The sequence below is a fragment of the Procambarus clarkii genome, chromosome 10 (genome assembly GCF_040958095.1).
Source record: "Procambarus clarkii isolate CNS0578487 chromosome 10, FALCON_Pclarkii_2.0, whole genome shotgun sequence".
Classification (NCBI taxonomy): domain Eukaryota; kingdom Metazoa; phylum Arthropoda; class Malacostraca; order Decapoda; family Cambaridae; genus Procambarus; species Procambarus clarkii.
In genome coordinates, this window is record NC_091159.1 from 42,953,697 (window position 1) to 42,979,895 (window position 26,199).

Genomic DNA, 26,199 nt, shown 5'->3' on the forward strand with positions numbered 1-26,199 from the left:
AGATAATCACTGCCATCACAACCTATGTTACCCACACTAGCATCACCACCACTTCTCCCGGATCAGACTGGTGCTGCTGCTGCACCGTGATCGATCGTGGAGTCCTCCCTCTCTCGCACCTTCTCATTCACACTGGCTCCTCCATCCTTTCTGACTCTATCTGGTCTCCGATGTCCTGCCTCCTGCCCTCCACCCCTCTTCCCCTCATTATCCCTTAGGCAGTCTTAGTGGGTGACGCCTCCTTGGGGTGTTGTGTTGCTTGATACCTGCTTGCTGGGGTTCTGGGAGTTCTACTCCCCGGGGCCAGGCTTGACCTGTGAGAGTTTGGTCCACCAGGTTGTTGCTTGGAGCGGCCCGCAGGCTCACATACCCACCACAGCCCGGTTGGTCCGGCACTTAAGAAAAGTCTAGTTTTCTCTTGAAGATGTCCACGGTTGTTCCAGCAATATTTGTATAAACTGTATAAACATCAGAGGTCCGCGGTTGTTCAACGTCCTACCAGCGAGCATCGGAAATATTGCCGGAACAACCGTAGCCATCTTCAAGAAAAAACTAGATTGTTTTCTTCAAGGAGTGCCGAAACAACCGGGCTGTGATGGGTATGTGGGCCTGCGGGCCTCTCCAAGCAACAGCCTGGTGGACCAAACTCTCACAGGTCAAGCCTGGCCCTGGGGAGTAGAAGAACTCCCAAAATCCCCCCCCCCCCCCATCAAGCGGGTATAGGTTTTCACAAAAAGTGCCAGACCAACCGGGTTGTAGTGGATATATATAGGTGTTCGGGCCGCTCCAAGCAAGTCTGTTGAATCAAGTTATAACAATTCGAGTCTGGCCCCAGACCTGGGTCTGGGAGTAGAACCACCCCTGAAACCCCCTGCAGGCATGCTCCAGATATGCATATCGAAGCGCTTGTACATGATAACTTACATAACACTAAGTAATTCCCCTTGTTAGGAGACAGGAAGCCTGTGAAGAAACTTGTCGAAAGCCTCCCCCCCCAATCCCGTAGGTAGAACTACTGCCCTTCATCAGGATGCAACACACACATGTGTCTAACTCCCGAGTAACTATTTACTGCTAGGTGAACAGATGCATTGAGAGTGTAAAACGTGGCGCAGTAAATAAGTGGATCGCCACCTGTGTTCCAAAGTGTGTGTGGCTTGTAGGTGGTGTAAGAAAGGATGGGGGCGGCGGCGGCGACCAACTGTTGCTTTACCATGACATTATCCCTTTTATGTAATTATTATTCTAAGAAAGGCCGTAGTTTTGTGTGTGTGTGTGTGTGTGTGTGTGTGTGTGTGTGTGTGTGTGTGTGTGTGTGTGTGTGTGTGTGTGTGTGTGTAAATATTTACCTAGTTGTGCTTGCAGGTTTTTACACCACACACACACACACACACACACACACACACACACACACACACACACACACACACACACACACACACACTAGGGGCCTCGTAGCCTGGTGGATAGCGCGCAGGACTCGTAATTCTGTGGCGAGGGTTCGATTCCCGCACGAGGCAGAAACAAATGGGCAAAAGTTTCTTTCACCCTGAATGCCCCTGTTACCTAGCAGTAAATAGGTACCTGGGAGTTAGTCAGCTGTCACGGGCTGCTTCCTGGGGTGTGTGTGTGTGTGGTGTGGGGAAAAAAAAAGTTAGTAAAACAGTTGATTGACAGTTGAGAGGCGGGCCGAAAGAGCAAAGCTCAACCCCCGCAAAAACACAACTAGTAAACACACACACACCCACCCACCCCCCCACCCCACCCCCCACTCACCCCCCCCACTCACCCCCCCCACTCACCCCCCCCCCCACTCACCCCACTCTCAGGAAGCAGCCCGTAACAGCTGTCTAACTCTCAGGTATCTATTTACAATGCTTGCGTGTGCGCGCGCAATCTGCCTTGTTATCTATGTGATGATGCGAGTGTGTGGGTGTCTATAAAGAAGCCACCATCCCCATGATGTGGTCTTCACGTTGCTGCTCCTAGATTACTTTCTTGCACGATTTCATAAAAACTAACAATTTAGTCCCTGGCGCAGGGTAACCAAGGCCTAATCTAGCGTAGGTTAGGATGAATTTATATTTTAATCATCCGCCCCCACTTTCCCTTCCCTGCCCTACCGTTTTATACTAAATAATTCCCTTCCCTCTTTTCTGGGTTTGCAAGTTACAATTAAAATAAATTAATTAAACCTAATTTTCGGATATGAAGATGTAGGTATACCAGGAAGGTGAGGTAGGGGTGGTGGGCGAGGGTGTCTAGAGTCGCTTGTGTCATTCCTCTGTTGTAGATTAGCTGTTATGTGGTGTGGAGCAGGGTATGTCGCCCACGGGGATGGCAGGAGGTTGTTTTCGACATTGTTCTTGAGGTGGCTTGACGGGGCTGGGGTGGAGGTGCTATTGTGGGGTCGATGAAGATGCCACTGGTTTATTGATGTTTGGTGATATGTTGGCTTCTTGGTGGAGTGTGTTGCCTTGGGGGGGATACTCTAGGGTGTGCCTGATAGCAAGGTGATGGGGCTTATCACGGAGGGTGAGTACTGACTTTATCAGTTGCCCCAGTTGTCTGCTGGGCAGATCTGGGAGCAACGGTGCGTTCACGCTCCTCCACACTACACTCTTGTTTGTGTTGATGACCCGACGGGGCAGCCGTGTTGACCACTAGTTGTGCTAGGCGAGTGTCATCAGTGACAGTATTTGTGTAGCCTTAGTGTTGTGGGGGAGGGGCGTGGAGGGTGAGCGTGGTGCGTCGGCGTGTGTGTGGAGGCTGGTGGGTGGCGGTGGTTGGGTGTAGTGTTGGGGCGACGCTCCCCTCACGCGCTGCTTCCCTCCTGCTCCTGCACCCTGGCTCTCCTGCACCCTCGCTCCATCTCTTTCCTCCCACTGCCACTTCTCCAACACACCTGCTGCTGCTGCTCTTGTCCTCCTCCCAGTTACTGTGCCAAGGTAAAGCCGATAAGTGATGAAGTGACTCAGTTGTTGTTGAGTGATGGAGACGTGAGCGGCGCGTGAGCCGCCTGGCGAGACGTGTGATGCACACTACTGCACAGCACTGCCTTGGTAAACACGGTGCTGAGACATGGTGTCAGCGGGGTGTGCGCACAGGACATGGTGGGCACCACACTGTGGCTGCCGTTGCAAAGTGATACCCTGCTCACCTTCCTGGCTGCTGGGTGGGTGAGTCAGCCTGGCGCTTCCCTCGCCCCACCACCACCACACTCATGGCTCCTCGGGGGTTGAGGGGCCTCGCTACCCTGTCTTCTGATGTGTGATGCTCTTGTGGTGCCTGGTGGTCATCCTCGCCACCTGCGGCAGGCACCACCACCACCACCCTCCTGCCACCTCCGGCAGACACCACCACCCTTCTGCCACCTGCGGCAGGCTCCACCACCATCCTCCTGCCACCTGCGGCAAGCAGCAGCAGCACCACCACCCCGCCACCTGCGGCAGACACCATCACCCCGTCAGCTGTCATGCAACTAGTGTGGTGGCGCCGAGGGTGCTGCAGCCGGGTGGCTGGATGCCTGTGAGGGGCAACTCCCGCCGTCTGGGGGGCTCACTTTACCGCTGGGTTGTGTTCAAGCTCATCCGTCGACGGCTTCACCCAGAGGCTCTCGCCCACATCAAGAACAGACCCGCACGCTGTTCTCAAAGGTCTGTCCGACTTCGTGGGCCCGAGCACATTCCCGACACAGGTAGCCACAACATTAAAGAAAATGGGGGAGCTTCCGTTGGTTTCAAAGAAGAAAATGGGAAGAATGAAAAAGATAAGGAAAACGAGGACCTGTCAGGGGAAACAGAGAGAGAAAATACAAAAATTAGAGAGAATACAATGGAACTGTTTTCTGTAAATAGCTCCCTATTTGAAGCCACACCTTCCTCGGAAATACAAACAATAGATGGAACGTTACACTCAGAACAATATGCTTTACACTGTAAAACTAATGCGTGTATAACAAAGTCGCATATTCAGCTGGTGCGGGAAGCTCCCGAAGGTTGCAGATATCAGTCACATATCAGGTGCTCGAAGCAGGAGTGCGTGGAGGGAGGCGGGCGGTGTTCCTGTGTTGGTGTGTCCCATCATCCTAGTCCTGCCAGGGGCGCTCTTCTCGGCCGGACGTGCTCACAGCACTCCTCCAGTGTTAAATATCTTCCCTTAGACACCACCCCTTCCAAAGTTTGTAATCAAAATCCTCAAAGCACGAAAGATGGTCCGTTCCCTTTGCTTAACGTGCAAGGGCTGGACCCAGGTTCGGTACAGTCTCTCACTATACCCAGCGTGTGTAGACATATCAGTGCAGTGAGGCAGTGGGACTCTATATCAGTGTTGTATGGCATCGAGTATCTTACTGTGAGAAAGAAAGTTCACGAGAGGCTACTATGCATCCTGCGGGAGAGAAGGGAGAAGCGGCTAAGAAGAGAAGCGAGGGAGAGTATATTTGGAGGAAGACACGGCAAACATCGTCAACGACGTAAACGCAAGAAAAAAAAGGCGAAAGTAAAGCACGATAACAGGAGGGGGAGAGAGGTGAAAGGCTCCCAAGGTGAAGTGGAGGGCAGAGACCTTACTTTAAGTACACATAAGGGAGAAAATGATGTTGGCTCGCCGGTAAGGAACGATACTGTGAAAACGACAGAAAATCAGACCAAGACATGTGGAGCTGTTGATGAACTAGTTAGAGATGATAACGTGGCCACAGAGGATGGTGGCGGCGACGAGCAGCAGTTGGGGAAGAGGAGTGCTGAGAGGGGGAGGGAGTATAGTGGGCAGTATGAGAGAACTCCTTCAGCAGGTAGCGGGGACTCGAGGCCAAGTCGGTCACTCTCATACCATAAAGTAACAAGCAGTGAAAAGTCATCCTCAGCGACAAGTTACCTCGGGTCGAGGGAGACACCAACCAGAGACTTAACCTCAGCTAACACCATTCCTTCCGCAACATCGTCTTCCGCGTCGGGATCTTCCGACACGTCACCATCGGCCACCTCCCCTTCGGCCAAGTCAAACAAGACTTCACCAACGGTTGCTTACTTATCTGACGACGACGAGAGCGCCAGTGAGCGACGTCGGTCTACCCTCTACTGCTGCCCCTGCTTCATCACCTTCAGAAAGAACAGGAAGAAGTCCAGAAGGTAATATTAGCCTCCCTAAGGTGGGTCAAGCAATGTATTGTTTCCTCAAATTGGTTGTTCCCGAAATGTGTAAAACTATGGCTAGTGGTTTGCTGCCTCCCTGGGTTGATAAAGTGGTTGGTCGTGATGAGCGGTTCTCTAATGTTAAAGACCTCTCCTGTTGGTGGATGTGGTGGTGGTAGTCATTCAATGGGTGGGGGTAGTCGTTATATGGGTGGTGGTGGTAGTCATACTGTAGGTGGTGACTTGTTCCATGGGAGGGGGGTCGTTGTCGGTCCATGTATGGTGGTGGTTGTCATTCCATGGGTGCTGCGTGTGGTTGTCGTTCTATGGGTGATGGGGGGGAGTAGTTGTTGTTCCACGGGTGATGGTTGTTGTTCCACGGGTGATGGTTGTTGTTCCACGGGTGATGGTTGTTGTTCCACGGGTGATGGTTCTTGTTCCACGGGTGATGGGGGGGTGGTTGTTGTTCCATGGATGATGGGGGGTGGTTGTTCCGTGATTGTGTTTGTTAAATGGTTGGTGGTGGTTGTTGACGCTCCAAGGGTGCTTAACTAAGTGTCAACGGGGAAACGAGGTCAGTCTCTATGGCCGGCTTTCTCGCCTTGTGGTACCTGTGGCATTACAATATAACTGTTTCGACGTACACATTCTTTGTTGAATCTGGCCGTAAAATTGTGGATGGAGGTGGCTTCCGCCACTTCTTTCCTTGCATTCCACTTGTTGACTACTCATACTGGGTATGAGTATTCCCTTGCATAACTTCGGCTCATTTGCGTTTTCAGCTTCCAGCTGTGTTATCGTGTCCGACAGACTCGGTTTGATGAGGCTATAATTGTCCATCTAATTGATTACCCTCATCTTGTGTGTTATCTTTTGTGTATGCTACAAAACACAATCAAATGTGCCCATAGTAGGAAAACAGCATGTAAAGGATTTGGGAATAATGATGTCTGACGACCTAACGTTTAGGGAGCATGACCAAACAAATATCGCGTCAGCCAGAAACATGATAGAATGGATTACGAGAACTTTCAAATCCAGGGATCCCATCACAATGGTTGTACTCTTCAAGTCACTTGTGTTGTACCGTCTTGAGTACTGCTCAGTTCTCACTTTCTCCTTCAGAGCAGGAGAGATTGCTGAAATAGAGGGAATACAGAGAATATATATGACACGCATAGACGCGATAAAGTAAATTATTGGGATCGTCTCAAAGCCCTCCAAATGTACCCACTAGAAACAAGACGAGAGAGCTGTCAAATAATATACACCTGGAAGATACTGGAGGGCCAAGTACCAAATCTACACAGTAAAATAACAACGTATTGGAGTGAGCGATATTAACGAAAATGCAGAATAGAACCAGTGAAGAGCAGGGGTGCCATAGGCACAATCAGAGAACACTGTATAAACATCAGAGATCCGCGGTTGTTCAACATCCTCCCAGCGAGCATAAGAAATATTGCCGGAACAACCGTGGACATCTTTAAGAGATGTCTTTAAGAGACATCTCTATATTGTTTCCTCCAAGGAGTGCCGAACCAACCGGGCTGTGGTGGATATGTGGGCCTGCGGGCCGCTCCAAGCAACAGCCAAGCTCTCAAGTCAAGCCGGGCCTCGGGCCGGGCTTGGGGAGTAGAACTACTCCCAGAACCCTATCAACCACGTATGTCTTCTGTTGCTTCTATCCTTTTGGGTTTTACTTTTTGTTTTTAATTTTTACTAGGAAAATTTTGAGAGTTCTCCCCAATCCCGGCCCGAGGCCAGGATTGGGAGCTTGGTCCAACAAGCAGTTGCTTGGAGCTGCTCGCAGGCCCACATATCAACTACAGCCTGGCTGGTTGGGCACTTCTTGCTGAAATGTGTCTATTTTTCGAGCTTTTCGAGCTCTTATCATATCTATATGCCAGCTTAAGGTCGTATTTGTAACCATTGTCTGTATGCCGCTGGGTGTCCTTAAGAGGTGAATCATGTGATGTGCTCTCTTCCCTCCGTTTTGTTAATCCTTTTGACTGGACAGTTCGACATCGTGAACATGTCAGTGACCTCATTATTTTTCCAGATAAGGTTTCTGATAAATATTATCAATAATTGTATTGGCGATATTTAGAGTGAAGCCATGATTGGTACATGAAGGTTTAACTGAAATTAGGCAGTATTACATCCTGGGGGTCATGTTTCTAACACTAGTTCTGTTTTTGGGAGGTTGGTCTGGCAGCCGCCTCCACAATAACTTAGTGAGGATCCACCAGCGTGGTCACCCGGGCTCGTCAAGGGTGGCTCTGGTGAAGCTGTCCTTGTCGAGTATCAGCACGCCTGGCAGATGGTTCTTAGTAAAATATGGAATAAAGAGGAATGCGTTGCCTTCCCCTAACGCTCTTAATGATATGAAACATGTCTAGTCTTTGTAATAATATATGGCTCTGTTTTTGTTGGTAGTTATGCTGTAACACCATACATGGTTTTATTTAATATTTCACATACAAGAGTGTCAGTTACACAGGATATTGGCGGCTCCAGGCTGTCGGCCTTAGCATGAAAAGCCGCACCTTTCAAGTGTTAATTGTTCACAGGTTGAGTAGAGGTCAGGTTGAATCAGGTGACCTCTCGCTCTTCTGCCAAGCTGATAATTGCAGACGGTTGGCTGTGTTTCTATCAAATAAGTCGCTGTATAAATGTGGTAGGAAGATAGCCAGAGGCTATCTCCTGATAGGCGGAGTTTAGCTCCCGGTTCCCTCTTAAATACCCGTTGAACTGTACATTTGAGATACATATACATGGATACAGACGGGTAGAGAGGAGCCTCGCTAGGTGTACACAGGCCTGTCACAGGCCGGAGGGAGGACTGTTGGTCCGTCATATCACCCCTCCTTGCTAACCATCTTATAATCAGAGACTTGGCGAGTGAGAGTGTAATGTTGACGTATATTTGGTGTTTTCCAGTTTAAGTGTTGTGTAACTTTCAGGGGCAGTCAGCCGTAGTTGCTCTCAATTTCCTGTGTGGTGACTAATTCAGAATTAATGTTGACATTTGAACATTAAGTGAAATGTATGAATTATGATGACCATAAGAGTGAATATTTAATAATAAATGTCTAATTGATTGATTAACTTTTCAAATTGTATTTAATTCTGATCCTTAGATCTTGGATAGTGAAAGCTAGAGTGAAAAGCACTCTGAATTCTAGTTGCTAAAGATTATGACGTAAAGAATCTTGACTATATGATTTTTATGCTGTTACGTGATATCAGTTAATATTGTGGTACAGACAAGTGCCATTCCTTGTCTTATAAATAACTCTTGAATAGATGGTGGCAGCTACACTTTCCTCCTTTCTGTCTCTTGCCTTCAACACGTTCCTTTCCCTTCGTTTTTCTCTCATTCTAAACTTTCCCTTTCTCCTGACCACTCTTCCTCCCTTCCACCTCTCTACCTTCCTCACTCTGAGTATCCTTCCTTTCTTTCTCCAATTTTTTGTTTGGTTACACGGCCAAATTTCCAGTGAGTTTCCTTGTACTCGCTCCGTTCTTTAGAGTTGATGCACATGTTGAGCTTTAAGTGTGACTGCAGGTGGTATTAAGCAAGGTGTATGGGTTCCGCTGGCGGCGAGGGTGGGGACCTCACAGTAAAGGAACACTTTGGCTTTTGTCAGGTCATATTTGCATGGGCGCCCCAAAAGTTCTTCACAAAGTTTAATTGTTTTTAAGTCTTGGCCGCTTTACCGTAGCGGAAGGCATCCCGTTTGCCTGAAATATTATTACAGTATAAATTCTTTACGTAAATACAGTTTTGTGTAATGTGGTACAGTACTCATAGGGGTGCGTGTGTATTTTCACTCATGTGTATTCATCTATTTATGTAGGCAGGATTGATCTCTTGGACCCCGCCTTTCCAACCATTAGTTATCTAACGTACTGACTCCCAAGCGTTAATATATACTGCAAACCACAATAGACCTGGTCATAACATTTCATTCACTTGCACCATCGAAGATCCTGTCTTTCACTCCCGCGGTCGTCACTTGCACCATCATTATATATATATATATATATATATATATATATATATATATATATATATATATATATATATATATATATATATATATAATATATATATAATATATATATAATATATATATATAATATATATATAATATATATATATAATATATATATATATAATATATATATATATAATATATATATATATAATATATATATATATAATATATATATATAATATATATATGTCGTACCTAGTAGCCAGAGCGTACTTCTCAGCCTACTATGCAAGGCCCGATTTGCCTAATAAGCCAAGTTTTCATGAATTGATTTTCGACTACCTAACGTAACCTAACTTTTTCGGCTACCTAACCTAACCTAACTTTTTCGGCTACCTAACCTAACCTAACTTTTTCGGCTACCTAACCTAACCTATAAAGATAGGTTAGGTTAGGTTAGGTAGGGTTGGTTAGGTACTGGTCATATATCTACGTTAATTTTAACTCCAATAAAAAAAAATTGACCTCATACATAATGAAATTGGTAGCTTTTTCATTTCATAAGAAAAAAATTAGAGAAAATATATTAATTCAGGAAAACTTGGCTTAATAGGCAAATCGGGCCTTGCATAGTAGGCCAAAAAGTGCGTTCTGGCTACTAGGTACGACATATATATATATATATATATATATATATATATATATATATATATATATATATATATATATATATATATATATATATATATATATAAAATAAAACTCCACACCCCAAAAGTGACTCGAACCCGGACCTCCAGGAGCACATTGCAACTGGTGTCACGGTGCCTTAATCCACTCGACCATCAGTGACTGTACATAAGGAGGTGATTGCCGAAGCTCTTTGATCACCCCTCCAGCGGCGCTTTGATGGTAATCTTGGGCATAACTATTTCATCAAATCACTTCATTTTCGTGGGGCCACGTGAGCAACAGAAATACGAACAAGCTTCAATGGTCCCCAAGCATATATGCAAATGAAAACTCCACACCCCAGAAGTGACTCGAACCCGGACCTCCAGGAGCACATTGCAACTAGTGTCACGGTGCCTTAATCCACTCCACCATCAGTGACCGCACATAAAGAGGTGATAGCAGAAGCTATTTGACCAACCTGTTCTCTTTAAAAGAACGTCGCTTTTGGCCATTTGCCCGTATGGCCGAATATGGACGTAATTTGAAAATTAAAAAAAAATGAAAATAAATTTGGGATTTTTTTTTTCAACAACAGTAAGTTAAGGGTCCTCTGATAGGTTAGGTGGGCAGGAAATTCTCATAAAGTTTCAAAACGTCATGATAAACGTTAATTGAAAGTTCCTCTTATAAGCTGTCCGAGGAGGGCCGGACGACTCAAACAGAAAACGGAACAGTACGTAACTTTTGTGAGTCGATTTCATATCAAATTACGTCCAAATTTGGTCATAGTGCGCATACGAGTCAAAAGTGACGTTATTTTTAAGAGGACGGGTTGCTTTGACACCCCCCCCCCCTCCCCGGCGGGAATTGGGGACCATTCAAGCTTGTTCGCATTTCTGTTGCTCACGTGGTCCCTCTAAAATGAAGTGATTTGATGAAATAGCTGTAGTTCCCTATATACCAGCCTGCTTCTGTAATTTAATTCTCTCTCATGTAGGACTGTATCAAATGCTTTCTGACAGTCGATGAATATGCATTTTCCCACTCCTCTCGTGTTTTATTTCTGTCGTCTTGTTTTAAACTCCAGCAAGTTTATTAAGTAAGATTTTCCTTTATTAAAGCTGTGGTGGTGCCTCGAGACAAAATGTATCCGTTCTTAATGTTCTACTTGCCTGCTTTGATCACTCGCAACTTGCAGGGAATTATTGTTAGCTAAACGGTTTATGTCGTCCCTCTTTCCTGTTGATTCGTCATTATCCATTTTCCAGCATTCGAGAAGTTCTCATCTTTCTAGAGAGGAATTTAATAATAGTGCAAGTAGGCTGCACTGTGTTTCAGCTGCCTCTTTGGTATTCAAGGCGATATTTTGTCTGGTCTCGGGGCTTTTGTTACATGCAGTTCCTGTAGTTGCTTCTATACTTCAGAAGTCGTCGCATTCAATGAGCTTTTCCCTGTGGAATTGGTCGTTCGGTTTGGGTTCCAAGTTCTAGTGACTAACCAGGTTCCATCTTGAATACTTCCTGAAAGCTTTCGTTAAGTTTCTCGCATACCTCCTTAGTCATTTTCCTCGTGTCCTTCCTCACTTTTGTCAAATCTGATAACTTTTTCATTTTGTCGTCATCCTCCTGATACGACTGTGGAATAGTTTTGGTTGGGATTTATCCTTGTATGCAATGTCACTCTCCTGCTGCTTCTCTGCCACACTCCTTGTTTGTGTACTCATTTCTGATCTCTTTGTATACATTGAAATTTCTTCTCATTTGTATTCTCTCTATTTCTTCTTTGCTTCCAGAAAATGCCGCTTGAAGCATGGGCTAGCATATAATACTCGTCTTGTTCCCTTAACAATTAGTGGTACTAGAAATTTTTCTTCGGCTTCTTGGAGTTTCTTCATTATTCAGTCCATCATATTGTGTGTGAATTTTCCCCATTCTATCCCCTCCAGGAATGCTCTGATCTTCTGGTATTCTCCTCCTATATGGTAGCCTTACACTTTTTTCCCTTGTTACATCTTTCTATTGTTTTCATTGTCATTATGTAATGAAACACTATAGCACAGTAGTCACTGGCTTCTATTAGCATTTCATGATCAATGTTTTTAGTGTCCATCTCATTCTGTGTGTGTGTGTGTGTGTGTGTGTGTGTGTGTGTGTGTGTGTGTGTGTGTGTGTGTGTGTGTGTGTGTGTGTGTGTGTGTGTGTGTGTGTCTAGAATGAGCGTTAGGAGCCGGGATGGTGGCGTCCGCTTGGGTTTGAGACTTGTTTAACTTGTATCTGTGTGATAAGAACATCCGTTCACTAGCAGGATTCCCGCCGACGCTCTTTAGGGTGCTAGTTGTGCCTGTGTGGGGCTGTGCATGGTGGCCCTTTATCACCGCTCTCCACCACCACCATCGCTCCCGACATGTACATGCCCGGGACGCTGACGCCTAATGTCTCACAATGTTTGGGATAATACGTGTGTATGGGTGGTAGCTGTGAGCAAGTTGAAAAAGCGTGTGTTGTGCAGGTGGTGAGGGTGAAATGCTGTTATCTCGACACTATTCCTACCAAAACTATTGTGACGCTTCGTTTATCATTGACAAATGCTCTCTTTAGTTTAAGTTATGCGGTCATCATTACATCTCCATATATTACTTTCAAAGTTTAGCCTTTGATTGTGTTCGTTAAAAAAAAAGTGGAAATTGTGTGTGAGGGGAACACGGTGATTATACACAAGTGTACTCGCCTAGTTGTGCTTGTGGGGGTTGAGCTCTGGCTCTTTGGTCCCGCCTCTCAATCATCAATCAACTGAATGTGGAAAGTGTGTGGATCGCTGGGCGTTTATACTGCGAGGAAGTGTTGGCGATGTGCTTATTGTGTGTCGAGGGACATGGTGGGCTCTTAAGTATATGATGGGTTTATGTTTGGGGTGTGACCTGGAGCCCGTCCACGATCACGAAATATCCAGTGACGACGATACCTGCGTCACCTACGTCGCTCCCAGGTATGTCGGCTACCTTCCCCTCCACCTGGTGGCCCCCCCCCTCCTCTCCGACCCCAGTTCGCTCTCCCCCCGTTACCCCCCTTCGGCTACTTCTCTTCCCACTCCCCTTTCCTCCTATACAACCCCTTCCTCTCTCCCTTTGCCTATTATCTCTATCTCCCCCCTTCCCCTCCTCTGTCTCTCCCTATTATCTCGATTCTGTCTCACCTTGTCTTCCCCCCTGCCTCCCCTCTCTTCCCCTCGCCCCCTCCAGCGGTCCAATCACCAACTGCCGTCTTTAGTTGGCCTTTTATTTTTTTACTGGTGTAATTTTTGTCTATTTATTCACCGAAACCAATTTTAACCAAATTTGAAGGAGGCTGCATTCTGGCCTAATAAGTTACTTAGCTCTACCTGCTTTCTTAGCTTGACTTGTATGTTTTATTAGAATTGCAATAAAATACAAAATTTTGTAATTGAAGTTAAGGTAAATTTTAATGCAATAGGTGTTAAGGGGTGTAAATACTAGTGTTGCAATTGTGTAAATGTATTAACCAAGAGAGGGCTTGAACGCTGTGATTCTACTGGAATGGTGTGGAGGTAAGATGTGTTAAGTTGAGGCTGGTGGAGGTGGTGCTACCGTAAGATGAGGAGAGTGCTGCCGCCAGGTGAGTCAGTGTCCCCAGGGTGTGAACACTACATGCATCCCATCTAACCTTGTTGATCCCGACTCTTGCAGTAGTGATCGGGAGCACTATGGCCGACGACGCGAGCGGGACCACTCCTCAGAACGTCGACACCACCGGGGGCACGCTCGTCGCCGCCTGTCTTCACGCTCAGCATCGTCCGACTCGTCTCGCCGCCGACGCCCTCGTCCTCGTCCTCACCACTTCCGCGACTCTTATGCCAACAGTCACGTGAGTATTTTATGAGGTTGTCTGCGTTGGTGACCCCCAGCTGCCGCGGTGGGTGCCACAAGCAGTCGAGAGAAAGCAGGGAGGCTGCCTCAGCAGGGTCAGCTGGGCGTTGAGTGCCGCCACACAACACACACACCACTGCGGCACCCGGGGACTTACCTGTCGCGGGGCGGGACGTGTGGGTGCTGCTCCACCCCCACGCACACGTCCCCCTACTGTATGTATTGTTACTGCAGCTGATATATACCGGCCCATCACGGTGCTCTCTCCACACTGATCACGTCACCTTCTGCCATATTACCTACCACTGTTGTCAGGCGAGCCAGGGGACGACACATGCATGCTCTGTGTTCCGCACCTCCACTTAACCAATACTCTATATTGTGTGAACAATGTGTGTCCTGTGATTTTTTTGTTTTAATATATTTTATATGAATGAATCCGGTGGATATTTACACTTCTGCCCTTAATATCCTTATCACAACGAGTATCTCCATTGCTGGTTTGTCCTGGACAAGGACGCTGATAACCATCAGTTGAGACTATCCTCAGTCAGCAGGTACAGCCAGAACAACGCAGTTGCCCGTGCTCAAGTGGTCCGTCGTAGAAAGCTGGGCAAGCTAAGCAAGCTTTAAAGAAAACGGCAGTAGGGGGCCTCGCGCCCGACTATTCTGGTCGCAAGGTTGGCCCTTGATAAGTCTTAAGATGCGCGTGCGAGATCCCTCCTTGGTATATTTGGCGCCACCTCCGGATCTAAGAGCCCACCAGCGTGCAGGCTAACTGGCGTAGTGTAGGGAAGACGGGTGCCGTAATGGGCGCAGAGCAGACCAACGGCCTCGTACAGGTAGGTGTTGGTGTGAATACTAGTGAGTGTAGGCGTGGGCGGGATGCTGGTGCTCTGCCTACCCCGCCCACCACACTCCACAATAAATGTGAAGGTATTACTGTGTGTCAGCTAAGGTTACTAACGTCTCGGTCACAGTTACTCTTTACCCTTGCCAGTCAGCTACCAAGGTACTTAATGAAAATTGGTGTTATGGGAGTCCATTGAGCACCAGGAATGTTAGTGAAGTGTGGGACGGACGCCTCTACACTACTGGGATCTGGCGGGAAGAGAAACTTGGAAGCTTGGCAGAGTTGATGGGGTGGTGGAGAGAGGCAGGAGTAGCGTTGACGCGTGCTGCTGCTGCCGCCGACCACCGCCCCAGCAGCGTGCTCCCTCGCACGCTATGTATACACACACAGCAGGTGGTGAGTGTGGCGGCCAACGTTTGCTCACCCCGCCAAGGTCCCGGTAACGTAAGAAACACGGGGAAGTGCATGACCTTGTGTAGGGGCGGGCGGGTGGGTGGTGGGTCGTGTGTTAAGGACCAGTGCGCCGTGGGCGTCGTGCTAGCGTGCCGAGTTGTCACGCACGCTGCCTCAAGCACCTCACCGACATATCTGGGGGGACGTGATGAGCCTGAAGCAGAACACTGCACCCCTAGAGCCTGTTTGAATGATGCACAACCAGAGTAATAGCTAGCGTGGGGAGGGGGGGGGATGTTTGGAAGTTGGTTTTGAATGATAGTGTTGGGAGCCAAGTGTAGGGGGCGCAGTGACCGGTGAGTGAGTGGGCCCCCGCCACATACCAGAGATGTAGTGCATGTGTTGCCAACCGTCATGAGACTGGTGAGGACAACTCTTTCTTCAGTACATCACCGCGGGTCAAGTGGGACTGGGACAGGCCTCGGGTGCTCCATGGTGAAGGTGGCGGCAGCGCTCAAGTGCAGCCTGGAAGCTGTCCTCTCATGGTGGCTGAGCATAGGCCTGGTCGACGCTTGTGGTCCCGGCTACACTCCCAGCTGGTCGCTATTCCTGGCCTTCATGTCCCTGCCCACCCTCCACCACCTGTACAACCATCTACATGGTTATCTCCACCACATGGTAGGACCCCCACGCCGCCATCTCCCGACCTCAACACCACACGGATCATCTTTATTGTGTCCTTAACCTTCACGTCTTGAGTGTTTGGTGGTGTGAGTCGCCTTCAGGGAAGGAGCGGACTGTGACTCCCGCTTTGTTGTTCCTTTGTAAATGTTGTGAAGAGGGCGAGTCTGGCGCAGCATTCTCGGGCCACATGCCAACCACCACTTCCAACGTTCCTCTCCCACCAAGGGAACACCTTTAGTTTTATAATTGTTGTCACGCAAAGATGGCGTCGTTGTCCAACCCGTTCTCGCAAATTCGTAAAGTCAATATTGACATTAACTACGTGCATAGGTGATATACTAAACATAATAGATACCCCTAAAAAGATTCATAGAAAACACCGACCTTACCTAACCTTGTTAGTATCTTAAGATAAGCATCTTATTGCTTCGTAATTACAATTATTACTTAACCTATACCTATTATAGGTTAGGTAATAATTGTAATTACGAAGCAATAAGATGCTTATCTTAAGATACTAACAAGGTTAGGTAAGGTCGGTGTTTTCTATGAATCTTTTAAGGGTATCTATTATGTTAAGTATGTCACCTATGCACATATTTAATAAGTCAATATTGACTTATTAAATTTGCGAGAACGGGTTGCGTTGTCAGTGGTGCTCCACTAGTGGTTGACTCGGTGTAGCTGCTAGTGGTGCTCCACTAGTAGGGGCTCGGTGTAGCTCCTAGTGGTGCTCCACTAGTGGGTGCTCGGTGTAGCTGCTAGTAGGGGCTCGGTGTAGCTGCTAGTAGGGGCTCGGTGTAGCTGCTAGTGGGGCTCCACTAGTGGGTGCTCGGTGTAGCTGCTAGTAGGGGCTCGGTGTAGCTGCTAGTGGTGCTCCACTAGTGGGGGCTCGGTGTAGCTGCTAGTGGTGCTCCACTAGTAGGGGCTCGGTGTAGCTGCTAGTGGGGCTCCACTAGTGGGGGCTCGGTGTAGCTGCTAGTGGGGGCTCGGTGTAGCTGCTAGTGGGGCTCCACTAGTGGGGGCTCGGTGTAGCTGCTAGTGGTGCTCCACTAGTGGGTGCTCGGTGTAGCTGCTAGTAGGGGCTCGGTGTAGCTGCTAGTGGGGCTCCACTAGTGGGTGCTCGGTGTAGCTGCTAGTAGGGGCTCGGTGTAGCTGCTAGTGGGGCTCCACTAGTTGGGGCTCGGTGTAGCTGCTAGTGGGGGCTCGGTGTAGCTGCTAGTGGGGGCTCGGTGTAGCGCTAGTAGTGTCCCTGCCACCACTGGTGTTGATGCTCCGCTAGTGGTTTTGCTGTCAGTTACCTCATTTCGGTTTTGCCGCTAGTGAGGCAATATAACTGTGGTGTGTGTGTGTGTGTGTGTGTGTGTGTGTGTGTGTGTGTGTGTGTGTGTGTGTGTGTGTGTGTGTGTGTGTGTGTGTGTTTGACGGGTGTGTGTGTGTTGCAGGTTAGTGTAGGGTGCCGCCAAATGTAAAGTTGTGAGAGTGATGAAGTAGCCAAGCCCGGGCCGCTCACTCTGCCAGCCGCCTCGTCTCACAGCTGCCACTGATGGCTGGCCGCCGCCGCCGCCGTCTCCTCTCATCACCTCTCCATAACCTTTCATCATTTATATTAATTAATTTGCTTGTCATTAATGCTGTCGCATCTTAGTAATTCTTTGTTGTATGGTCGATTATGTTTTCCGTCTTTGTATTAACTCCTAACTTCTTTACGTTTGTGTTCATTCATCTTAATAATTTGTTTTTCCTATAAGTTATTTGTTTCTATATGGTGTAGGCATTAAGATGTTGTGGTGTTAGTGAAGGTAGCTATAATTAAGTGTCCTGTAGTGGTCTGGAGCGTGAGTGTTACGTCGCCCAACATCACTTTTATACAATCACTAAATTGCAAAATAATGAATACTGAAAGTGAAAACCGAAGTAGGAGATGGCACGTATTGCAAGCAGAAATTCCGTAGCAGTTGCACATTTGCTGACATTTGCGTGTTTGATAAATTCTCAGTAAAGTTTGTGCTTGATGAATGTTGTTGAGACTTGCGGCACAGTTGAGGTGCGCGCCCCCTCACTCTTGGGTAAGGTGTCACAGTCTTGTCCACACATCCCGTCATTTCAATAAACGCGCCGCTTAAACTCTCTAGTTTTGTGCAACATAGACCGCGGGCTATGGAGCTGCGTCATAATCTACACCCGGAGAATACTTCCTGGACTCGTGCCATCTGCTTCTGCACTCTAAAATAAGTCCAAGAGACCAGGAGGCATGGCACAAGGTATAAAAGTCCCGTTAAAAGTATGGGTGCAATAAAGAGTCCTGTTAAAACTTAACTCTCTAAACGTTATTGGCGCGACATTTTTCAGTACGCTTTCTAATTACGCACAGAGGTGGTGGTGTGCTCAAGCGGGAACTTATATACGCCTTTATATGAAGTCTGATCTTCTCTGGTCAGATTACAAGCTGTGGACACCAACAGCCTAACTAAACACAACCACCAGATATCGCCAAGTCGCCTACCAGTTAACGTTGAACGACACTAATCCCTAAAACGGTACTGAAAATTTAATCTGTAGACTTTGCTGTTGACAGTAAACTAGCGTTAAAATAGTGTATGTAGAGAGTTTTGAGGAGCGGTGTGTGGGGGAGCCAGCGGGTGGTGGAGTAGATGGATGAGTTGTGTGGGTGACCTTGTGTATGGTTGCGGCCACCTCACCATCCCCAGCCTTTGCCAGTTCCGTGTGTGTGTATAATTGGCAGTTTAATAACTAAGTGTAGTTACAGGATGACAACTACGGTAGTGATGTCCCGTCTTCCCAGTATTCTTTGTCGTCTAACGCTTTGAAACTACTGACGGATTTGGCCTCCACCACCACGTCTCATAATTTGTTCCAACCGTCTACCACTCTGCTAAAGAAAACTTCTAATATTTTTCGGCACCTTTGTTTCCTTAGCTTCATTAAATATGTGTCGTCTTGTTCGTGGAGTTGCTGGTTTTAGGGATTCTTGTTTGTCAATTTTGTCGATTCCTGTTAGTATTTTGTAAGTAGTGATCATATCTCCTCTTTCTTTTATCTTCTAGTTTTGGAGGTTTAACGCCTTCAGTCTCTCCTCGCATCTCTTGTTTTTCAGTTCTGGAAACCATTTTGTAGCACGCCGTTGCACCTTTTCCAGTTTATTTATGTGATTCTTAAGATTTGGGCACCATACAACTGCTGCATATTCCAGTTTTGGTCTCGCAAAAGTCATGAACAAATCCACAGGAGTCGGATTGGGGGTTGGAACCTATTCGCTGGGTGTTCCAAGATGAACCGTCATTAACAGTTCTAGTATTTCACTAATATATATATATATATATATATATATATATATATATATATATATATATATATATATATATATATATATATATAATATAAATTATAATGTGTGCGCGCGCGCGTATACACAATGTTGTTTAAAGGTTTCTCTTCAGACAGACCGTGTGTGTGTGTGTCGTCTATTCTACATGTGAAAGGAAAGTTTGAGTTTCTACATGCATAAAGAGTTTTACGTTGATGCTTGTGTGAGTTACCTGTCAGTGGGCGAGAGAGCAAATACTCAAAGGCAGAGTTTGTCAAATCATTTACTTAGCCACTTACGAAACCTGTACATCTTTCGACAATCGTGGCGGCATAGTTGACATTTATTAAGCAGTTTATGAGCTTGGAAACTTTATAATCTAAGGTTATTATTGCTATAAACCACCTTGTAGTGCATCAGAGTTGATGAACCGTGTTCTAAATCATATCTAATTTTTTACCTTTAGTAAAGGTACACAGGTGTCGGAAGTGGTTGTGTATAGGCTTGATGAATTCTACCCCCCCCCCCCCCCCCCCCCCCCCCAGGACAGGCGGCTGGCGTCGTCATCGTCCTCACTGTGGCCGTCATTATTCTCGTCTCCTTCTTGGTCCTCTTCCCTTCTCTCACTCGGCGCCAGACGCTTCCCTCTCTATGTATCCACGAAATTTTCCTTAGCAATTTTTGTCATACTTTTTGCCATGTTTGTCTTGGCGGATCAGAAAAAGGTTTCTGTGAATCTGTTTAACATGTACCATGCCATGCATGGTACATGTTAAACACCTCTCAATCTCACCCATGCACCCATGGGTGCATGGGTGAGACCAAGTACGCTCCCTTTTGTGACTGGGTAGCCCTTGGCTGCAGATTTCAACAACTGTGTTAATACATGAGCGCGGTGCCGGGTTGGGAGGGTCAGGGTGGCCCCACTGCAACAGTAACGTTACAATATGTATAATACCTGGAGGCCGAGGAAGGCGTCCAGTAGCCTCATCTGTAATTACCAACTTGGAAGGTTTGCAGTAGCCGTTTGTGTTTTGTAATGTCACAAAGACGGTTAAATATATTTAATTACAAATTGAAATGTCTTGGCAACATATTATTTAGTGGGTAAATGTTTGTTGTGGTAATTAACCCTGTTGTAATGTTGGTATTTATTTATAATTACACTAGAGCGATGTTGACATGGATTTAAAGCGGGAAGATCATGCCTCTCACAGCTACTTGATCACTAATACAAAATCACTGAGGCAATAGAAGAAAAACAGAATGCAGATGTGATATACACGGTCTTCGCAAAGGCATTCGATAAATGTGACCCTGGAGTGATAGCACACAAAATGTGGTCAATGGTAATAACTGATAAAGTAGGACGGTGGATACTCAATTTTCTGTCAAACAGAACACAGTAACAGGCAACCATATTAAATCGAATCCAATCGCAGTTAAAAGCTTTGTACCTCAGGGTACAGTCCTTGCACCACTGCTTTTCCTTATTCTCATATCAGATACATATACGACATACGTAGACGCGATAAAGCACCTAAATTATTGGGATTGTCTCAAAGCTCTTCAAATGTACTTACTCGCTAGAAAGGAGACGAAAGAGATCAAATAATAAGCCTTGTTCCATCTCCCTCCTGCTTCCACACCCTCTGCCTATTACAACTGACATTACTAATGTCACGTATATTACTCATAGCTAAAATAAATCCACCTATAGAAGTTTTAGACGCTTTCACTCTTAAGCTCAATCTTATGACGAGAAAACTGAGTATGAACTCTTTTAAAGTCTAAATCAACCACCAAGAGTCACCAAGAATTTTAAAATCTAAACCATCACGATCTGCCCTGAGGCCTCTCTTATGCATGGCTATTGAAGATGTTCGCACTTTGGTATTATCTTGGCGGTCATCTCCCTTCCTAGTCCAACCACTTGGACTGGACGGTAGAGCAACGGTTTCGCGTCATGCAGGTCGGCGTTCAGTCCCCGACCGTCCAAGTGGTTGGACACCATTCCTTTCCCCCCGTCCCATCCCAAATCCTTATCCTGACCTCTTCCATGTGTTACATATAGTCATAATGACGGCGTTTTCTCCTGATAGTTACCTTCCTATCCTGCCCCCTATCCACCCCTCTGCCTATTTTCTCCCCGAGAGAATGAATAAGCCTACTTATGTGTGGAGACATATTGCACCGTAGCAGAGGAGGAATTTATTTATTTTTTATTTATTATTTTCTAGTCTAGAAAGGTGGCCACACATTTACAATAGGAATAGTAGTAGTGTAAGGACTATATATAGTGAGGGCGGCGGTGGAGAGGCCGGCCGGAGGCAGCGATGTGCTGGCCAGAATACTTGGCCGTCTTAAATAATGTCCCACGACCTTGGCCTTGTCTTCCTCCCTCCCTCTCTCTCAACATTTTTACCCGACTTGTTCGGGTTTACTACTGGAAACACCCTCCTTACTTTGTTCAAGAGACTTGGTTAATATTTTCTGTTCAGATTTGGAAATAATAATAGTAATATAGTGTATATGGATGTGTGTGTGAGGGAATACATTGGTGGTATTGGTAGGGTTGTCGGGCCTGTGTACAGTGAGAGTAATATACAGGTATTATAGCTGTCGTGAAAGGTGTGCATGGATGTTCTTTTAACATACATCAGGTACTGTTTGTGGTGGACAAGTAATAGCTTCTTTAATATGGTGTTGGCTGTGTGGGTGGGAGAGTATGGTGTTGGTTGTGTACTCGTCTAGTTGTGCTTGCGGGGATTGAGCTCTGGCTCTTTGGTCCCGCCTCTCGACCGTCAATCAACAGGTGTACAGGTTCCTGAGCCTACTAGGCTCTATCATATCTATTCTTGAAACTGTGTATGGAGTCAGCCTCCACCACATCACTTCCTAATGCATTCCATTTGTCAACCACTCTGACACTAAAATAGTTCTTTCTAATATCTCTGTGGCTCATTTGGGCACTCAGTTTCCACCTGTGTCCCCTAGTGTGTGTGTGTGTGTGTGTGTGTGTGTGTGTGTGTGTGTGTGTGTGAGATGGGGTAACTGTGTGGTATAGTTTGTGGGGTAAATTAGGGCTGGGTTTGTGAGGTGTTGCCGGCAGTGAGGAGGTGCGTGTAGTGACCACGTCTGGCATACTGCACTAGTCGGGCTGGTAGGTGGAGGCATGGTTGGTGCCGCAAGGTTGGTGGTAGAGAGGCGACACTTGGTGTTGACACTGACGACAGCTGTTGGAACACAAGTTGGTGTAGCTGGTACCCGGGCGTGGTGATGGTTGCAGGCACCAGAGCTAAATATACATCATGTAGAGAGGTAGTGTAGCGAGTGTGTGTGTGTGGGGGGGATGGTGTAGCGAGGATAGCGGCCGCTGCCTGGCCCAGTAGCCTCTCCCACCTCGGGTGTCGGCGATGGCGCCGCGCAGGACTCACCACCTATCATCAGCCGTCGTCTACACCTCCTGCCACTCCATCACTCAAGGCTACTCACACTCCCTCGCCTACAAGGTACGACACACTCCCTCACCTACAAGGTACGACACACTCCTCACTCCTACCCCACACCCCAAGACCCCCGTCTCTGGCATACAAAATGTGAGATTTGAGCAGGTATTTTAGCGAGGAAGACTGCGTGACCCTCGTTTTCTACCTGGGCTATCTCCAGTATGTTTCTCGCCCGCCCCCTCACTCTTCCTGGGTCAAGTTTCATCAATTTTACTCTTTCTCCATTTATCCCACGTTTTATAAATGGTTCATATTTCATCCCCCTTTGTGCATGTATTAGGAAGGGAACAGGCCAGGGCAGCCACCACCCCGTCTCTCCCTCCACTGTAGCCCGTGTGCGCGCTCTCCTCAGGTGCTGGTCGAGTCACGCTTTTGGCCCCGCATTCCCGACATTTTATAGTTTATTGCAATGAATTAATTCTCATCTTTTTGTGATTCACATTTCAAATTGTGTATTGTTAAAAACTTGTTCGTTAAACATTTATTGCTAACTCGACACTGAACGCGTTCTTTCTGTGACTCGTCTGTGCATGTAGTTCCCGTCTGTGTCCCCCCCCCCTCCTCCTGTTTGTTTACATTTGAAACTGTGTATGGAGTCTGCCATACACAGGTGTATGGTAGCCATAAATGCCTCCACAACGTCACTAGTGCATTCCGTTTAATACTTTGACACTGATTTTTTTGTAACGTCTTTGTCTCATTTGGACCCACGTTTCTACCCGTCTCTACATAGGTTGCGTATCTCAACATTCAGCTTTTGTATAATAATACTTCCAGGCCTTTGGGAGTTCGGTAATTTCTCGCATATCAGTCCTGAATGTTTGGAATAATAGTCTTAACAACAAAGACGCTGGATACTTAGGCCTAGATCAACTTCATTCTTATTACATTCTAATTATAATTAGGCTGCAATGTTTGTCATCCTGCGGGCCGCTCTAAGCAACATCCTGGTGGACCAAGCTCTCACAAGTCAAGCCTGGCCTCGGGCCGGGCTTGGGGAGTAGAAGAACCCCCAGAACCCCATCAAGCAGATATCCTGATGGGTTATATATGTGCGAGATGGTATCCATACATAAAATATTCAAAGTCCTTTATTCCGTGCAGCGAGCAGTTTATACATATTTTTATTACGAGGCTCTTGATGTCGATCTTACTTGAGAAGTGTTCGTGCCTGAAGAGCAGACGTTGAGTCAAAGGCAATTATTATTCCTCTTGTGCTTTATAGTATACTGGTAGGTGGTTGCTACTAGTGCAGCTAGTTATGTTTGTGTAGATACCTAGCTGCACTACAACTAGTTAGAGGTACTTATATATTTTTTTTTATTTTTATATTAACACATTGTTACATCTGCATTTGTACAGCTACCCTAGACTATATGAAGGGGAGTACAGTGTGTCAAAAACTAGCTACGTTATGCTAAAATCCCCATCACACTGGATGGTTAGTCATACAAAGGAATGTGATAAGTAGTCTGTATTGGCAAACTCTGAGGTGCTAGAGGTGTATGTAATGGTGGCAGCAATCTACGGTTAATGCCACCACACTTCACTTACATAGTCTCGTTCAAGTTCAAGTATGTTTATTGAGATAAGCAATAAATACATCTCAAAGGGATAGAGTAGCTTAGGCTATTTCTACCCCCTACATAGTCTCGTCATCTCGCGTTACCACAACTCGAGTTGAACGATCACTAAAACGCGGAACCTTCTCTACCCTACCGACCCACCTGTAGGAAACGCGACTATTCCTGATCCGCCATGATTTCAACCCTTCCTCGCGGATAGTACATAGCATTTTGAAGTTAAATCCCCAGTAAGAGTCCAGCACCCACAGGGGTAGTCCGCCATTATCCACAGGGTTGTCCACGACAACTGTCAGCTCCGGGGTGGTGGTGGTGGTGGTGGTATATTGGTAGTGGTGGCGGACTATTGTGTCACCTGTCAGTCGCTGATGAGTATACTTGTTCACCATAATCCACATTCACATCCATAACCCATCATCACAGTAATCAGCTACTACCATAATCCTCCACCACCACCATAACCTTCCACCACCACCACCATAACCTTCCACCACCACCACCACCATAACCTTCCACCACCACCACCACCATAACCCTCCACCACCACCACCATAACCCTCCACCACCACCACCACCATAACCCTCCACCACCACCACCACCACCATAACCCTCCACCACCACAACCCTCCACCACCATAACCCTCCACCACCACAACCCTCCACCACCACAACCCTCCACCACCACAACCCTCCACCACCACAACCCTCCACCACCACAACCCTCCACCACCACAACCCTCCACCACCACAACCCTCCACCACCACAACCCTCCACCACCACAACCCTCCACCACCACAACCCTCCACCACCACAACCCTCCACCACCACAACCCTCCACCACCACAACCCTCCACCACCACAACCCTCCACCACCACCACCACCATAACCCTCCACCACCACCACCATAACCCTCCACCATCCATAATCCATCACAACCATATGTTCCACCACCACCATATTACACTACAACCATATTCCACCAGCACCATATTCCACCGCGACCAGAGGGAGATCCCTCGTACATGTTCATGTCTGCAGATAATTCGCTACTTACGTGTAAGACAAAAAATCGAGAATGGCCAGTAAATTCAGCTCATCCTCAAAGTAAATCATTACATACAGATACCAAACTACTTGGATAGTTATCTAGATATTTGTGATGGCCTTAAAGCATATTACAGTTCCAATAGTAGTAGTCTTGTAAACTGGCAAGTGAACCTTTGTCCCAACCGAGAATAGTCTCACGTTATAACTTAGTTGAACTATAAATCGTTGATTTAAAATATAAATCCTATATGCTAAATACGATTTCCTTGAAACTGAAGAATTGGGTTTTCTGTAAATGGAATTAGTGTGTACACAAATAGTTTTCTAATTCATATATCACATTTTGGAGAATAATATATAGTTTATGTAACGAAATGTAATGAAACCTAACCTAACCTTAACCTAACATAACCTGGCAACCTATCCTAACCATGGATAGGGAGAAAATAGCAACACAAATTATGTAGTAGTTTTAAAAGTCGTTACATCCAGGGGACTTCCGCCTTGAGGACAGGGTGGAAAATTACAGGAAGTGTTTGACAAACTGTAGGAGTGACCACACAAATGGTTGTTAGTTCAACCCAACATGTGTAAGGTGGCAATGGAAAGGGATAAATGTACCAGGCAAGTATCTACGCCATAAGGGGAAGGCAACTACAGGACTTGGAAATATAAAAATATTTGGTATTTGATGTAACACCAGAGTCACATGTATACAGGATAACACCACAGGATAAGGAAAGCCGACCAGTATTAGAACGGCATATAAAAGCTTAGTGTCTTAACACTAATGTGTGTTAGGACACTTTAAATCAAATCATTACAGCTATTCTAGGGTCAATAATATAATAACCAAAAGCCAGGAATCGGCACCTTGTAAAGCGCAAAATAAACATGTAAAAAGAGCAGAGGTTTGCAAGAAGGTTAGTGCCAAAACTAAGAGGACTTGTCTACAAGGATGGGTTGAGACATCATCTCAACTCGGGAGAAGAGAAGGAACACAGGAGATATGATCACTCCATACAAGTTACTGAGCGGAATAGACAAGGTCGACAAAAACAGGATTTTTAAATTAAGAGAAACAAGGACAAGAGGACAAAGT

The 26,199-nt window shown here is 46.5% G+C and overlaps 1 protein-coding gene across 1 annotated transcript in view; it reads left to right on the forward strand.

The window, feature by feature from the left end:
• Positions 1-2,563: 2,563 nt before the first annotated feature.
• LOC123745077 (probable serine/threonine-protein kinase dyrk2) overlaps positions 2,564-26,199 on the forward strand; it is a 94,564-nt gene continuing 70,928 nt past the window's right edge. Inside the window, exons 1-2 of the mRNA XM_045725412.2 lie at positions 2,564-5,132; positions 13,518-13,695. Coding sequence (XP_045581368.2) covers positions 3,274-5,132; positions 13,518-13,695 — 2,037 coding nt within the window. The 5' untranslated portion in view covers positions 2,564-3,273. The remainder of the gene's footprint in view (positions 5,133-13,517; positions 13,696-26,199) is intronic.